Source organism: Leptosomus discolor, chromosome 1, assembly GCF_034619465.1.
Source record: "Leptosomus discolor isolate bLepDis1 chromosome 1, bLepDis1.hap2, whole genome shotgun sequence".
In the NCBI taxonomy this organism is placed as follows: Eukaryota; Metazoa; Chordata; class Aves; order Leptosomiformes; family Leptosomidae; genus Leptosomus; species Leptosomus discolor.
In genome coordinates, this window is record NC_141391.1 from 97691781 (window position 1) to 97705875 (window position 14095).

General features: G+C 46.1%; 1 protein-coding gene across 1 annotated transcript in view; it reads right to left on the reverse strand.

Moving 5' to 3' along the window:
• PDXK (pyridoxal kinase) overlaps positions 1-1509 on the reverse strand; it is a 42692-nt gene extending 41183 nt beyond the window's left edge. The window contains exon 1 of the mRNA XM_086474694.1: positions 1417-1509. Coding sequence (XP_086330820.1) covers positions 1417-1509 — 93 coding nt within the window. The remainder of the gene's footprint in view (positions 1-1416) is intronic.
• Between the last annotated feature and the right edge of the window lie 12586 nt (positions 1510-14095).

Genomic DNA, 14095 nt, shown 5'->3' on the forward strand with positions numbered 1-14095 from the left:
CCATACAGAGGCTCTTGTGCCACAGCAAGGCTGTTAGAGAAGAGTAAATAGAACCTTCGACACAATTAATATGAAGACAACAGTTTAAGAGATTGGAGATTTCTGGAATAAGTACTACTGTGTGCTCTTCTGCTACCACAAAAATAGCCGGGGGGGGGTGTGAGGAGGGGAGCACAATTTAGAGATCATTCTGTCAGGAAAGGAGGGACAGTTGGCTGCAGATCAAGACAGTCTTTCAGGCACGGGTCTCCACACACGTAGATTTTTCCACAATACATGGATTTCATATGTACATCATCCTTCACCATGTACTAATTTTCACGAGACTTGGTTATACTATAATTGGATGCTGATAAGGGGGTGTGATGTCAGCTTGTTGCAGGCCTGCTCTCAAGCGCATCATTTATCAGACTTCTCTCGTGTCTAGTCTACTGAGATTATACACTATCATTTGTTAAGCACGTACCAAGAGAACCAACGTCAAAACATACTGGTTCTAGCAAAGAGATTCTTAAACAGCAAGCTTCGTACAGGCACACATGTCAAGGAACAACGACCTCTTGATGGTAAGGCCCCAAATTAGCCCCTTACGATACAGGCACTTCACAAGAGAGAACAGCAAGATGTGCAAAGGCTCGCCCCAAAGCACACCAACGTTTTCCCACTGTCAGCTAGACCTTAGCAAGCCAACTCTGAAGTCAGAACATGACAGCCATGAAGGCCAAGATCCAATTATACCCTCAAGCCCCGGGCCATGTAAGGTAGTTTCACTGGCCCAGCCTGGTACAGTCATTAAGCGGTCCTTACACTCTACTACACCTTCCCTGCATCCTCAGAAACCGAGGAGTGCGGGTTTACCCAGCCCCACCGCCCACGACGCCTAGAGGGGCTTACCTTTGTGCCAACACAAGGACACGGGGCCACCAAGCCCGGCGCCCCGTCCCCACCGCGGGACACCCACGGCTCAGCGGCAGGCACGGGCGCCCGCACCGCGCCGCAATACGAAGCCTGCCAAACCCACCACAACCGCCCCCATCCGTCTCCCCCTTATTTTGTAAGCCCGCTCGCCGTACCACAGCCTCAAGCCAGCTTCACGTTACCGGGAGCCGCGGGCCGTGCGGCGCGGAGCCGGCGGGAGGCGCAGGCTCCCCGGCCCCGGGGGTGCACGGGGAACCGGGACCGTCACTGCCCACCGCTCCCCCCGCCCCAGCTCCGCGCTCCGGCACTTGAGAGGGTGGGGAGGGCACCCCGCTCTCGGCCGTCCCCTGACCTTACCCCTACTTGGCAGGAGGCGCCCGCCGGGCAGCCCCGCCGCCACACCACCTGCCCGGCTCCCCTCGCCGCCCCGCAGAGGAGAAGCGGCGGAGCAGGCGGACGGCAGAGGAGGAGGAGAAGGGCCCGTCCGCGGCCTCTCACCTGCAGGGGGAAGGTGGCCGCCTTGTTGCCCACGTAGCCGCGGACGACGTGGCTCTGGATGGAGAGCACCCGGCACTCCCGCTCCGGCTCCATGGCTGCGACCGCCCGCCCGCGCCGGGCCGAGGTGGCGGCTCCGGCAGCAGGAGCGGGGGGCGGAGCGCGGAGGGCGTCACGCGCTCGCCCTCCCCTCCTGTCACCCGCTCGCTCGCTCACACACGCACAGCCCCCCACCCACGCACCCGCCCTCCCAGCGCCGCGGGAGGCGGGGAGCGCGCGCGGGCGCGCCGCCGCCGCGGGGCCGTCAGGCGATCGGCGCGGACGCCTAATGGCGGCCTCCACCCTCCCTGCCCAGGGGGAGGCAGCCGGCGCGGCGGGGCGGGGCGCCCACCGGCACCACCTAACGACCCCCCCGCCCCCCGCCGCCGCTCTCATTGCAGGTCTCGCCGCGGCTTCCGTCACGCGCCTCAACGGCCGCCCCTCCCGCACTCGGCGGCGCGGCGGGCGCCGTTGCTGTCAGCGGCGCCATCCCGCAGCGCCCGCACGGCTGGCCCCCTCCTGCCCCCCCGGCCTGGCGAGGAGGGCGCCGCCTCCCCTCGCTCACCCTTGGCGGCGGGAAGGCTGTGCCCCTCACCCCAGTGCTGAAGCGCTCGGTGACACTTAGGGTGTTATTGCCCCAGTGCCGCGCCCCCCTGCCAAGCACAGGGCCCTTGGGACCGCGGGTCCCACAGCCACCATGTACCTGCTGGTGCACCAGGCCCCATGTCTCTGCCCAAACACGGCGTGGGGTACGCACAGCACGTGCACGTGGGCCCCCCTTCGCCCAGTCCCACATGTCACACTGGCAGCCCATGTCACCTCCTGTCCTTGCCCACACAGTGCGACAGCGCTGGGTGCCTCGCGTCCTTCCAGTGCCCGTAGGTATGCCCAAACGTTGGCCAGCGCACACAGCGTTGGCCATCCAACCCTCCTGTGTCACCCACACTGTGCACTAGCCATCATTTAGGGTCCACGCTCCCCCTGTGCCACGGTGCTAGCCACACCTGCCCCTCTGTGTGCTGGAAAGCCGCGAGCACCGTGTGCATCCTGACCGTGCTACACCTTCCCCTTCCTGAGTGTCCAGAAAGCCCTGCGGAGCCACAGGCAGCCCCACACAACGCCCTGCGGTGGCACGCTGGCCCGAGCTGCGGGCGCCCTGACAGAGCACCGCCCTCGCAGTCGGGTTTTGAAGTGAGTGCAATTGTATGTTATCGACACAAAAAAAAAACCCAAACAAACAACCCTTCAGAGGGCTGCCAGAGTAAAAGAAGATGTGTTGGCTGGCAAGCGCTACAATACATCAAGACTCTGCTGAGGATAGGACTTCATAACATGTTTGGGAATTCCATCTTCCTCTGGCCATTTGTCATTATTGACCATCACAGGTTCAGTCAAAGATCCCTTCACAACAGGAAATCATGCCCAATGCCTCTTATTGTTCTTAGTGGACAGCTTTAAATTGACTCCTGAAATAGCATGATTTTTTCTCAGCAGTATGAAAGTGTATTTTCCTCATCATAAATAATCGGTTAGAAAATGAGGGAACACGCCGTTCTCTTTTCTGTCACCACTCCAGATGCAAAACTTAGTGCTTGTTCTTGGCTGGCCTGACTACTAACAGTTTCTCCATCACCTGTAAATGTAGGTATTTTCTTGAGTTGTAGAAATCAGTGCATCTCCTTGGAGTATATACAGGGTCAGAACAACGAATGATCTGCACAGTGTATGCTCCAGATCCAGCAGTCTGGGAAAACATTACAAAACAGCATTTCACGCGAGGAGGTTATCTCGAGGGGACACAGGTCTGGATGGCAGGGTAAGCCAGAAGAATTAGAGCAGAGGCGTATACTGAGATGGGATCTTCCTCCGTTTGTGGTCACCCATCTCCATTCTCCACCTGCAGGCTCCTTGCCTGCTTTCCACCGCTGAGTCACTCACCACATCCCTCAACCTGCATGGTCCCAAGTCCTAATTTTCCTACTCTCACCATCTTAGTATTCTTAGAGCCAAAGCAGCTTGCCACGTCTGTTACCTCTTTCATCTTCCTCACATCTCTAACTTTTTGTGCCAGTCTTCCCTCTTATTTTCCCTCTGAGTTGAGTTGTTCCATTTCCCGCCCCAATAACTCCACAATCTATCCCCAGCAACTCCACCATCTTTTCTTTTCTTCTTTCCGTATTTCTCAAATCCAAGTCCTTGACTATGTAGTCTCAGTTTCCAGTGATCACTCTTAACCTAGTGTCGTTTTGTCTCACTTTCCTCTCCTGTTTCAAACTCCTTCACCTCTTCCCACTTGCACTCTCCCCACCAACACACGTCTTGATCTGGTCCAAATCAGGCAACCTGATGGAGGTCAACATTTTCTGAGCTCGCAAAGGAGGAAAAGGCAAGGCTCCCTGCTTCCACTTGCAGTGCTGAGACCAGACAAGAGACAGTCCCGACTGGCAGCTGCAGGTCAAATTTACTTTAAAGAAGATAAAGCTTTGAAGAATTTAAAGAACTAGCAAATCTTAACAAAAGCATAAACAATGACCTCCCCCCCCCCCCCCCCCCCCCAAAGGCTAACAGAACCAGGTTACATTTGGGGCTGCTTTTCATAAGTCGAGCAAAATGCACATTCTTGACATGAAAGCATCGTCTTCCCCCAATGAAGTCCAGGGTTCCAAAGAGTAAGATGTCATCATCTTTTAAAAGAAAGTTACCAAAAATACAGGGGTGAATATTCTGTATCTTCTGCAAGACTGACTTCCAGATGACTCAATTGTTCTAGCTAATGCTCTTTCACCTCTGTCCTCTCTCCTCTTACCCCAGAAGGAACCCGAGACAGAAAATTTCTCTGAAAACACTGAAGCATTAGGAAATGTATAAACAACTAAAAGTAAGGTCTCACGTGGAAAAGGCTAGGTGGCCGTAGAGAAGTTTCCAGCCCTGTTTATGTTTGGCATTCATCATAATAAACAAGTACAGAACACACACACTATAAACGTATACACGCGGTCAGCCGTATGCTGCATACACGTGCCGCTCTCGTGATGCACATCCGAAGGACACAGTCTGTTCTGTAACATGTACCTGTACAAGGTACAGTCGGTAAGCAGTTAACATGAAACCTACTTACAACATGTTCGTTCAGCCTAAAGTCCAACCGCTGTTTTTCATTTAATAGCAATTGCTGCACGTGCCCTGTGCTTTTCAAGGGAATGGCTACTGCACATTGTTTGGAACAGAAGGCCTCTGTGCCCTCATTTTGCTGCTCTTAAAGCCTCCACAAACACGATGCAAAAAATTCTGAAGTGCTATGACCCTGTGTTTTTCCATATCTCTTGATATACTGAAGAATAAAGTTTCTTTGAACTTCCTCTGGTTTAGAGGGCAATTGGAGTACAGATGTTGTCCTTTTCCCCACTTTTCCTCCCTTCCCCAGCAATAGAGCTTAATGCTCCACTTTGACCTTGTAAGCATATGATAAATACATACTGACATACGTTCCTTTTGGGAATGACTCAAGAAGATCGATCTTGTGGGTTCCACAGTATTGTAAGGTCAGACTGGGCCTCTCTTAGGACAGTTGTGCAGTGACATTAATGGTTTGTCTCTGTAAAGCCTGTGCCAACTGCACCTTTCCCTTCCTGATAATCATATATTGTCCAAAGAAGATGCCAGGAAGCATTCTGGCATTTATGGCTGTTCTTTCTAAAAACTGCTCAAGCATGTCTGATGTTCTTACTGGAGCAAGTTCCTCCCCCAAGAAGGAAAGCACACCTTGTGTTTATTAATGCCTGTCCTTAGGTTTTGTACAGCAGCTACTCCTGCACCCACTAGACCATACAGGCAAAGCAAGGAATAGGCTCGAGGAAGTCTCACTTTGCAGAGCACAGCTGATACCAGACTGCTTGTCCACCTGAGTGAGGAAACTACAGCACGGGTAGCAATACTGAGGCGCTTTGTAGGAAGGCAGGGTGGGTGCAAATGCAGAGCTCTGCCTTCCTCTGCACCTGCTGGTAGTGAAAGAGTATTTGTTACAGGGGAACATGTGCTGTTTCTCCAAGCAAGTGGAGAAACCCATTCTATGCAGGATTGCTACCTTCTTCCTAATGTTCTGAAATGTCCAACAAAGGCAAGTACTCTTAGAAATCTTTATGCTTACCTCAGGGGAACATCTGAAGCATCCCTCTATACTCTAAGCTCTCAAAATGGAAGATTTTTTTCATGGATTAAGCAATAGAACCTGCATACACAACCAAAAGTAAACAAGGGGCTGACTCAACAGTATCGAGCCCTAACATTTTTCAAACTATGGTGGAACCTGTATACAATATATATACACTAAAAAAGTTGCCACAAGCAAAACAAAGACCAGAAAACAGTTCTCCGTCCCTTCCAGAAAGCGGCTCGTCTAAATGTGAGCACCCAGGTTTCTGAGCAGTGTTTTTTTACAGACTTTGCCCTATTTATTCTTTGAGAAGTCAGGCCCCTTCCTCCTAAAAAAGAGTATGTGTCCCAGAAAAAAGTGAAGTTAGACTTCAACTCTATAATCATTGTGAATTCTGCTATGCTATCCTTCTCAAGCCTATTCTGTTCGAAAAAACTCCCAGGTAGTCCTCCAAATCCGGGGGTTACTAGGACTGTTTAAAGAGCAAATAATCATCCAATGTGTGACAAAGGGCTTCATGAGTTAAAAAAAAAAGGTGGGCCAGGTTAGATCAAATGTAGGCAATAAAGAAGCTTCTTGCTGCAGCTGCTGCTGTAGTACTACTGGGATGATACCTTCTCAAGCTCCTGACCTTGTCACTGGATGGTGCAGGGAGTTTTACAGTTTATTTTTCACAGTAGCCTGACCTCTCAAACCAGTTCTCCTTGGTCAGAGCAGGATATTTTCTGGAAATCATGAATATTGAGTAGAAGATGATGATAATTTGATCAAGAGAGAGAAAGACCACAGTTTATCAACAACTGGCAATGTTTCTTCCACAAATGTTCCTTCTTCCTCGTATGCTCCTTCCTACAACTTCCCTAAATCCTTCTCACACCTCCGCCACTCCTCTGCTCAGTGCACCAAAAAGCAATACAGCTCGTGGCAGACCTGAGGCAATAATACACATGGCAGTTGGCCAGACAGCAATCCAGGAAGATACACAGCTTTACCTACCTTCTTTGCTCCTGGGCAGACAGGACAAACAACGATACGGGCAATTTTGATGCACAGGCTGCTGCCTTCCTAGGTCTGTGTTGTTACCCTTTGGAATTCCAGCTCACTACACATGAAGAAATTGTGAGATTACACTGGATAACAAGCTTAACATGGGTCAACAATGTCACAATATTGCAATAAAGCTGATCACCTTTTGAACTGCATGAACAACAATGTAGTCTGCAAAACATACGAAGTAATCTTTGCAGCATATTCAGCACTGGTAGGGTCTCTGGTGGAGCACTGCCCCCAGTTTTTGGAACAACATTTCATGAAAGAACATCAGATTTTGTAATTTGTATATGGATTCTTTAAATCCTCATAGGCATTGACAAAAACCAAAAGGTCAAAGTTATGTGTAAGTTGTATCAATAGCCTTTCCTTTCCTCAACAAGTCTTCAAGGCAGCAGAATTGGACCAGCACAGAGTAATCATTGTGCACTCCCCAAGCGAAAGACCACCTGTATTTAAAATGCTGATTTTTGCTGGTCAGTCCAATGTTTGGTAAGACAGACTGTAAAGTACCAGTTTATGATTGTAATAGTAATAACAAAGTATTAGCAGCGTTTGTAGGAGGGGGGTGTTATTCGTGTTTCAGACCAAATTTTCACTTGGCCTGTATTAAAATTACTAGCTTTGACAGGAATTGTCAATAATGGCAGAGAAGGAGCCATTTTATCAGAGAAAGCAAGCAGGTTATTGAAAACTGATCTTGCCATCAAAGCTGTTCCACATGGTGCAATAAGAAAGGCCTTTCTAAACCTTTTGACAGGCAGCTGAGGCTGCTATCTCTAGTACAAAAAAAGCACCCATCAGTGCTGTTTCTCCAAAACCTAGCATGAAATAGAACTGCAAACTAGCAAGGTTGACGTGCTCTCGGCTTTGGTGAAAAAACAGCCTGCAGAAAAATTGTTGGACTTAATCCATATTGACTCCACTAGCGATTATAGTTCAGAGAACAGCACTCTGCCTGCCCCAACTTCTTGAAACACAATTGAGGGAAACAGTCCTCATAACAGGCAGTAAGTAACGAAAGCGGTACGTGTAATTCTGTACTCCGGATCCAATTGTGCAAACTGCTGGGTGCCCCCTTCTCTTACAGCCTTTGAAACTTGCAGAACAAGGGCCTATACAACCTTCCCCACACCCCAGAGTAGCCTGGTGTTGTAGCCATTTAGAAAAAAAAAGTCATTTTATATATTAAGAGATGACATGATCAGAAGAGGAACAATGGGCTATCCATTCTCTTACACCTCTGACTCAAACCAGTTCTCTGTCACTGACTTGCCGAAGCTCCATATATTCTAAGCGTTTTTGCAAAATGGGGCCTCAGGGAGGAGATCATGCCTCCAAATGTCAGGCCTAGTCTTGCAATCCTCACGTCAATAGTTTTATTGAAGGAAATGGAATTGCTTCTATGAAAGACACGCAAGGGGCTGAGTGTCAAACTGAAAGACAGGCCAGCGATAACAAGTTCTTTTTAAAATGCTGTGTCACTGTCACAAGTTGTCACAGTTGAACAGCACTCTATAGCATAGCATTCTTGATCCTCACCTCCTTCAGAAACCTAAAAAACCTTCTGTTTTTAAAACAATGCAAGACACCTCTGCAGTGAAATTCTGAGCTAAAACACCCCTTGTATTGCTACAGTTCCCAGTATCTGTACACAAAGATTTCGGTTGGTGCTGAGGTCAGCACATTTTGGTTCCAGTGTCCATTTAAGAAAATGGTTGAAGTTAATGAAAAGGAAGCAGAAGGCCTCCTTTGGTTGGCTGAAGGAGCTACAGTGCCCAGGATCAACTTGCAGTTTTGTCCTGAATCCTCATGCTTATGCCCTCAGGATGCAGTCCTATTGTGCTTAGTATCTACTACCTAATATTGGGGAAAAGTAATTCATTATTATCAGGAATTGGATCCCAGTTACCCCCTTTTCTCCTTGAATAACCACGCACCAGCACTAAAGAGGTAGCAGAGTAAGTGCATATACCTCTTCGCCAACCAATGTATTTCTAGCAGCAGACCAAAACCCTGCTCTGGCAAGCAAAAAGGTAGGAGATGCAAGCAGTTACGGTGCAATACAGTAAAATGTGGCATGTGGTCATGATAACAGCTTTAGAGAAATGCATACAAATGTTTTAACTTTGCTTTTGCTTAATTTTTAAGGCACTTTGGGGGAAAGAGGGAAGAAACCTGCGTTATTTCATTGCTTTTAATATTTTGATTTTACAGACACTTCTGTACCTAGTTTTTAATACTCAACCTTGAAAATTGTTTGATGTAGATTTTGGGTCAGAAATGCCACACTATGGATATTTGTTTTGTAAGACATGGTAACAGCTGGAAAAGAACAAGGCCTCTCCTGGCAGTGGAAATAAACCCCTCAGTCATGAACTGAATCTCTCAGCAGTTTGTCCTGTGTGTGTCTTGCATCACATGCTGTCGTCTTGCAGTCATGAGTCACTTGCTTCAGCTCCCACTGCTCAGGGATATCGGCTTGGCAAAGCTGCGCAGCTCCTTCCCTGGGGAAATGTGCACACAAAGCAGTGGGAAGTCAGGCCACTGCTGTGCTCGAAACAGAACAGATTTGCATTTGAGTTCAAGCTGCAGGGAGTACATGCTAAGTTGACTAATACTGCATCTATTTCTAGTCCTGTTACCTGGGTAATGGTAATTTCAGTTTGTTCTTTTCCTTCAGTGGTTACAACAAGATTTTCCACTCTAAATTAACCTTTAAAAATCTGAATGAAATTCAGTAAGTTCAGAAACAAACCATGTAATTTTTCCAGTTAGTGTAATTTCACAAATTAGCAAAACAGCTATAATAGAGGACAGATTTCAGGAGTCTGAGAGATAAGAGTTTCAGAATTATCCTAGATTTGCTATATTTAGCATCTACTAGTACACGGTTGGTTTGGCACCCAGAGGTCTCTAAAAAAAAAAAAAAAAAAAAAACCACAAAAAAAGAGGTGCCTAAATCCCACATGCACTCTTCCAGCACCGCAATTCACACAAATAGCCAAGGTTACAAACATTCAGAGGAATCTAATCATTAGCTTCCGTTCTTGGAACATGAATAATAAATAGTTCTTCCCTGGAACTAAAGCTTAAGATTCTCTCAGCAAACAGCAGCGATTCCAAGGCAGACCTCAAAACTAGCAAAAGAAAAAGGGATAAAACGAGAACCCAAGACTACAACCTGTTCTATAACATTAGCAATGCAATTGTGTGCAAACCGCAGAATCTGGATTTGGGCTTCCGGAAAAGGAGGGCCAGAAGACACAACGTTGTTTTAAACTCATTTCGGCCCCTCACCTGAGTGAAAGCAAGATGCTTCATACAGGATTAGTTCTCATGAGGACCTCTCATCTTCCCTGATTCGATAGCCAGAGACTGAAGGAGAGAAGAGAAAAATTTTTACGTAAAAATTACCAACACAACATAGTGAAAAACATCCAGCAAGATAGTGGTAGGTTTGATAGCAAAGGTTTTTCTCCAGGACAGCTAACAACCTCTATATTTAAACAAGCTAAACTGATACAGAAAAGATATGAAGACTGCATGAGACAGATGAGCAAAGACTGAAAGTTGCCGTCTAGTCCTGACAAACACGTGAGCTGCTTATTGTCAGCAGCAATGGTAGGCTCCTTGGCAAATTGACATCGTTGACCATGGCTGCTTAGGAATAATCAGCAAAAACTTCTGTAACACATGCAAGCCCTAAACATGCCACCAGTCAACTGCAAATTCCTGTGCCTGGCATTACGATGCAATACAGTATTTCCTATTCTTGGCAAACCACCGTGTTGGAGTTCAGGCCTTCAATATCCAATTTTGCAGCCTGAGAATGTCAAACAGCAATTTCTTCCCCTCTTGCCACAAAGGACTCCTGAGTGGATTTCTAATCAAGAAACAGTGGGCACTCTCTCTTCTCTGTCAGTTTATTTGAAGGCAGTGCAGACCTCATGATGATTCCCATTCTTCCTTTCATAGGGATTGATGACACGGAAAGACTTGAGGGCTTTCTTTTTAGAAATAAACTTACCCCTTGGCAATACTCTGCAGAGCCAAGTAGACATTATTGGATTATACAAGTGTTTGCAGTTTCAGCCTTCATTTTACAGCAGATGCCCCCCCCGATGTTTACCATAGCGGCAAAGCCTATGAAAACACGGGTCAAGACTGCAATGAGATCTTCTCCCTAAACTGAGTGCGAAATTCACTTCCCTGGCAAGCCTAACTCTTGGCACTTTGACATTTTTCACAGATCTGTCTCAAAGAGGTAGAATTTGATCAGGGATTCTCTCCACATCCCCACTACTTTGTAAAGAGCAAAATTTCCTTCACTGAGAGCTATTTTAGTATTGTATCCTCCTCTGAGCAGGATCACAAAGAAGGGTCCAGGCTGGAGCCCGACCAAGCCTTCATTAAACTAAAGCTTTCAACAGCAGAAGGAAATTCTAAGAAATTGTGCACCCAGAAATCTTACTGGACTTTGAGAAGTCTGGCTTGCTTGTTATTAAGAAGATCTTGAAGTCCAGTTTCAGACTTTTTCCCTTCTGTTTTAATTCTTTGTCTTTTTGACCTTGTATGCATATTTTTGTGCTGAATATTACATTCACCATCGTGTTAGCCCTATTAGTCTTCAGGGAAGGTGGACCATAGAAACAGCAACAGCAGCTTTTCAGCAACAAACATTGCAGGAATGCAAGCACGAGACAGTTTCCAAGACTGCAGAACTTGTACCCACAGTCAAAACCACACAGTGAGCAGAATTCAAACCTCCCAGGGCTTTACTTTGATTATGCAAGACAAACATCTGAAAGAGAAATGTAAATAGGGAAGAGTTTAGCCTAGGAGCATTCTGTGTGGAGCCTTGTAAAATGCTTGTGCTGAAGACACTGGAGATTTATTAAAACAAAACAAAACAAAAACCAGCTGTGAAATTGGCTAGTATCTGCTGGTGTTGAATCCAAAACATTGTGATATTTCAGAAAAATGGTGTGCAAATCCTAAAGGAATGATGTTACTACTAAGTGCTCTTCTCTGTTTAACTCCCCAAGAGGAGTCAGCACACAACTGATTGCAGGAAAGACTTTAAGCCTATGTCTTAAAGCTCTTCTCCAACAAGAAATGTTCAAAAGACTTACGCAGAAAGAATATCACAAATGCCTCCTCTAATATTTCTGTATTTTTTTCTGGTGTGGGGCCAGTATCGGAAAGAAAATATGGAGGTACTAGAACCTGCAGCCTGCCTCTCAGAAGTAAGGAACGCAAGCAGCTCTACAGAACACAGTCGGCCGTATCGTTTTGGAAGGACAATTCTATAAAATACTGCATTTCCAAGCTGAAATTAATGTAAACATGGTTCTAAAAACATGGTTTGTAGGTTTCTTAAATTTTCTTTAAAAAGGCTTCCTAAAGCACTCAAGATTTTTCCTCTTCTGTGTCTAAAAAAAAAGACATGCCAATAAAGTGGCTATATTAAGGAAACCACTGCACAAAATGGTGTTAGAAGTATTTTGACTGTCTCTTGGATTTTATTTGCAGTAATTAATTGTATTCTTTGCAACATGTTGCAGTGTTTTTGCAGATGAAATTTTTTTTTTGCTCCTCAAACTGGTCTGTGCTTTTACACATACAAAATGCTTTAGTTTGAGTCCTACAATAAAAAAACACACTCATTGTAATTTCAGTGATAAGAAGGAAAAAAAATTCTTTCAACTTAGAATCATAGAATATTTTGGGTTGGCACAGACTTTTAAAGGTCATCTAGTCCAACCCCTCGGCCATAAGCAGGAACATCTTCGACTACAGCAGGTTGCTCAGAGCCCCGTCCAACCTGACCTTGAATGTTTCCAGGGATGGGTCATCTACCACCTCTCTGGGCAACGTGAGGCAAAAATGTGAAGTACCTCAGCCTTCTTGTCGTCTGTTGTTACTAGTATGCCCGTTTTGTTCATCAAGCAGGGGGTACGCTTTCTCTGACCTTCCTTTTCTGGCTGACATTCCTGTAGAAGTCCTTCTCTTACCTGAGTGAAATATAACCTTGGATGCCACTACAGATGCCTGACTGCAGCAAAATGGTCAAATATGCCGAAGTTATTTTAGAGATAGCAGAATGATCACATTAATAATTGTATGTGTCCAAAATATCATATGACAAGTGCGCAGTGTTGTGTTAAAAAAAAAAAAAAAAAGTGCACGGATTTCGTAACTTTAAAGGTTTTTTTCCCAGGAAGAGTTGTTTCTCTGGTTCAACTTTTAGCTCTGCAACAGATTAATCTTGAAAGAGGCACTACATTTCTCCTTTATATGCATGCTGGGAATAAAATGTAAAATATGCTCGTGTTACCTTGCAGACTGTTGTTCAGACAGCCGTTTTCCACCTTCTTGGAAATGCCAGCCAGTATGGATCACTGAATGACAATCCAGGTCCAGCCTGCTTGCATGGATCCCATGAAGAACCATGAGAGGCACCGAATCTTACAATAACCCCTTGGAGTGCGTTCAGTGCAGGCACTACAATTTTGCTGTACAGCACAGAATGACTAAGATCCTACATGGCAGGAAGGTGGCATAAGGTATCGCAGTCAGTCAGTAGTCTTGGCCTCAAGGCTAAACTACAAATGAGGATTTCCACCTGACACCATGTATAATAACAGCACACGCAGCACTTAAATTTACACGTGTATGCTATCACTGTAGTCTTCATCACTGCCAAAACACACTACCATCTAGAAACTTAGATGTGCGAATTATTTTAAACATGTAACAAGAATGTCACTTTTACAGGACTTTGCTCTGAAGGAAATCTGTTTTCATTTTACCTGAGAAGCCACCACTGTGGATAGGTCCTTGTCTGAATAAAGTTTTTTGCATTTCTGAAAATTCTATGCCTGTCAAGAAAAACATGATTTTTAAGGTTTTTTTTTTAACGATCCTGCACTGTCGCAGGGCCTGTCAGTCCCCGAGACGGAGATGCAGTACTCTGTACGGAATTCCTGTATGCACCCAACTCCGTATGGCGTGCTGCTGCTAACAAAAACGCAAACAGCTTTCAGTGTGTCCATCTCTTACCTACTTTGGCATGTGCACAATTATACCTTTGAAGTACACATCTTGACACATTATCACTTCAATTACCAATTTTAATTATCAATGAATGACAGCATCTGATCTACTCGTTTCCCCTGAGCAATCTTTCAGCTGCTGGTGTCTACTTTATGACCCAATTACAAAGGTCAGAAGCTCAAGGTGTATGAACAGGTGTATCCTATCACAGCACTACTCACTTTCCACATGTGTCTGAGTCTTTATCAGTTTTGGTTATTTATACAATAAAGGGAGAGAGCACGTGCACATGTACCAGAAGAACTTCCTCTCAAGTGGTCCCCAGATGCTACCCTCCCACTTCCACCCCCCCAAATTTACAGATTTACCCAAAATACAACG